General features: G+C 52.6%; 1 protein-coding gene across 1 annotated transcript in view; it reads left to right on the top strand.

Annotated features, from left to right (window-relative positions):
• The first annotated feature begins 188 nt into the window (after positions 1–188).
• The window catches only part of LOC108802715 (rhotekin-like), a 9,876-nt gene continuing 7,736 nt past the window's right edge, over positions 189–2,328 (top strand). The window contains exons 1-3 of the mRNA XM_018574572.1: positions 189–287; positions 1,659–1,765; positions 2,182–2,309. Of these exons, the coding sequence (XP_018430074.1) occupies positions 275–287; positions 1,659–1,765; positions 2,182–2,309 (248 nt within the window). The 5' untranslated portion in view covers positions 189–274. The remainder of the gene's footprint in view (positions 288–1,658; positions 1,766–2,181; positions 2,310–2,328) is intronic.

Genomic DNA, 2,328 nt, shown 5'->3' with positions numbered 1-2,328 from the left:
ACTGTGCTGCACCCTCGCCGGGTCTACAGAAGGAACCTCATTGGTGATTCTCAGGAGTTCCATCAGCCGGTTAGATCTGAATGGGGCCGCCTGGGAGAGGTTCTCCTTGTTGAGTGACAGGAGGGGGGTCATGTGATCATATATATATATATATCCAGAATGTTCTGTATGTTCCTCTCTCTTCTGTTTCAGGGGTCCGAAGTTCCAGCTACTGGCCCACACCAAGCTGACTCTGGCCAATGTCCAAGATGGCTTCCGCACACACGACCTCACCATGAGCAGTTCAGGTACATTGCAGACTTCAGTGACCCTACAATACATTTTATGTACCTTCCCTTGTGGGGAATGATGAGAGCGCCCTGATGTGGGGAATGATGAGAGTGGTAGGTAGTTGGGGAATGATGAGAGCGCCCTGATGTGGGGAATGATGAGAGTGGTAGGTAGTTGGGGAATGATGAGAGTGGTGGGTAGTTGGGGAATGATGAGAGCGCCCTCCTTGTGGGGAATAATGAGAGTGGTAGGTAGTTGGGGAATGATGAGAGTGGTAGGTAGTTGGGGAATGATGAGAGCGCCCTCTTGTGGGGAATGATGAGAGTGGTGGGTAGTTGGGGAATGATGAGAGTTGTGGGATTTTTGGGAATGATGAGAGCGCCCTCTTGTGGGGAATGATGAGAGTGGTAGGTAGTTGGGGAATGATGAGAGCGCCCTCTTGTGGGGAATGATGAGAGTGGTGGGTAGTTGGGGAATGATGAGAGTTGTGGGATTTTTAGGAATGATGAGAGCGCCCTCTTGTGGGGAATGATGAGAGTGGTAGGTAGTTGGGGAATGATGAGAGCGCCCTCTTGTGGGGAATGATGAGAGTGGTGGGTAGTTGGGGAATGATGAGAGCGCCCTCTTGTGGGGAATGATGAGAGTGGTGGGTAGTTGGGGAATGATGAGAGCGCCCTCTTGTGGGGAATGATGAGAGTGGTGGGTATTTGGGGAATGATGAGAGCGCCCTCTTGTGGGGAATGATGAGAGTGGTGGGTAGTTGGGGAATGATGAGAGCGCCCTCTTGTGGGAAATGATGAGAGTGGTGGGTAGTTGGGGAATGACTAGAGCAGTGATGGTGAACCTTTTTGAGCCCGAGTGCCCAAACTGGATCACTACACCAACTCATGTACCTCAAAGTGCCAACCCTACAATTGCAGACTCTACGGGCTCTCAGGGGCACTGTGTGGCGTCTCAGGTGGTCTATAAGGGCTCTAAGGTGGTCCGTAGGGGCTCTTATGGGGGCTGTGTGGTTCTAAGGTGGACTCTGCAGGCTCTAAGGGGGGCTATGCAACTCTCAGGTGGGCTCTGAGGTGGTCTGTATCGATTCTCAGGGGGGCTGTGTGGCTCTTAGTTGGTCTGTATGGGCCCTGAGGGGTGCTGTGTGTGCTCTACGAATGAGGAAAGCACCCTCTTGTGGGGGAGTGAGGAGAGTGATGAGTATATGGGGAGTGACGAGAGCGCCCTCTTGTGGGGAACGATGAGCATGATGGTTATTTTTGGAATGATGAAGGTCGCCATCTTGTGGGGGATTTTGGTACTGCTCATGCACGGCTGTATACTGTAGCCGGGTGTATATAGTATACAGCATACATATGACAGATGTTCTCTCTGTGTTCCTATCGTAGACGAGAGCTCGTGTTGGCTGCCGCTGTACGGGAGCGTGTGCTGCCGCCTGACCGCGCAGCCCGACTGTATGAACCAAGACATGATATCCGGGTACCTGCAGATCCAGGTGAGAATCGGAATTCAGCCCAGATCGTCACTTCATAGAAAAGAGTGCTGGGCTTGCTTATTAGAGAGAGCCCAGCACTGCTTGATCTGACGCACGCCCGCGTGAAATGTTATAATAGGAATACAAATGATACAAAAGGTATAAAATGTATCAAAGTTCAGTGTAGATTCTCTGTATCTCCTCCTTCACAAGGATGCCGTCCCCCTCCCCCTCCGTTCCCCTATTAGTAGAGGGTTCTCCATCTTCCTGCCTGGCTCCGGGGTCCCCTCATTATTGGGGATCCCTTTTCCCGGGGGGGGGGGATACATTGTAACATTCCAGTCCCCGTGCTCTGATTGGCTCACTTTCCCATTGCTGTGGAAACATTATGCGGCGCACACGTGTGGCTTATGTATGTGTCATGTTGATCCCCGCAGGCGCGGGGACAGACGGGCTGGAAGCGCATGTACTGCGTGTTGCGAGGATGCCGCCTGCTGTGTTACACGCAGCCCTGCGAGAAAGGGTCGGCACCAGAACCAGAACTCACCGTCTCGGTCAATAAGGTCAGAGGTCGCATATGGCAC

The sequence above is a fragment of the Nanorana parkeri genome, unplaced genomic scaffold (genome assembly GCF_000935625.1).
Source record: "Nanorana parkeri isolate BGI_ZX_2015 unplaced genomic scaffold, ASM93562v1 scaffold3053, whole genome shotgun sequence".
NCBI classification, from domain to species: Eukaryota; Metazoa; Chordata; class Amphibia; order Anura; family Dicroglossidae; genus Nanorana; species Nanorana parkeri.
Note: the sequence above shows the minus strand (reverse complement) of the source record. Positions and strands in the feature narration are given on the sequence as shown.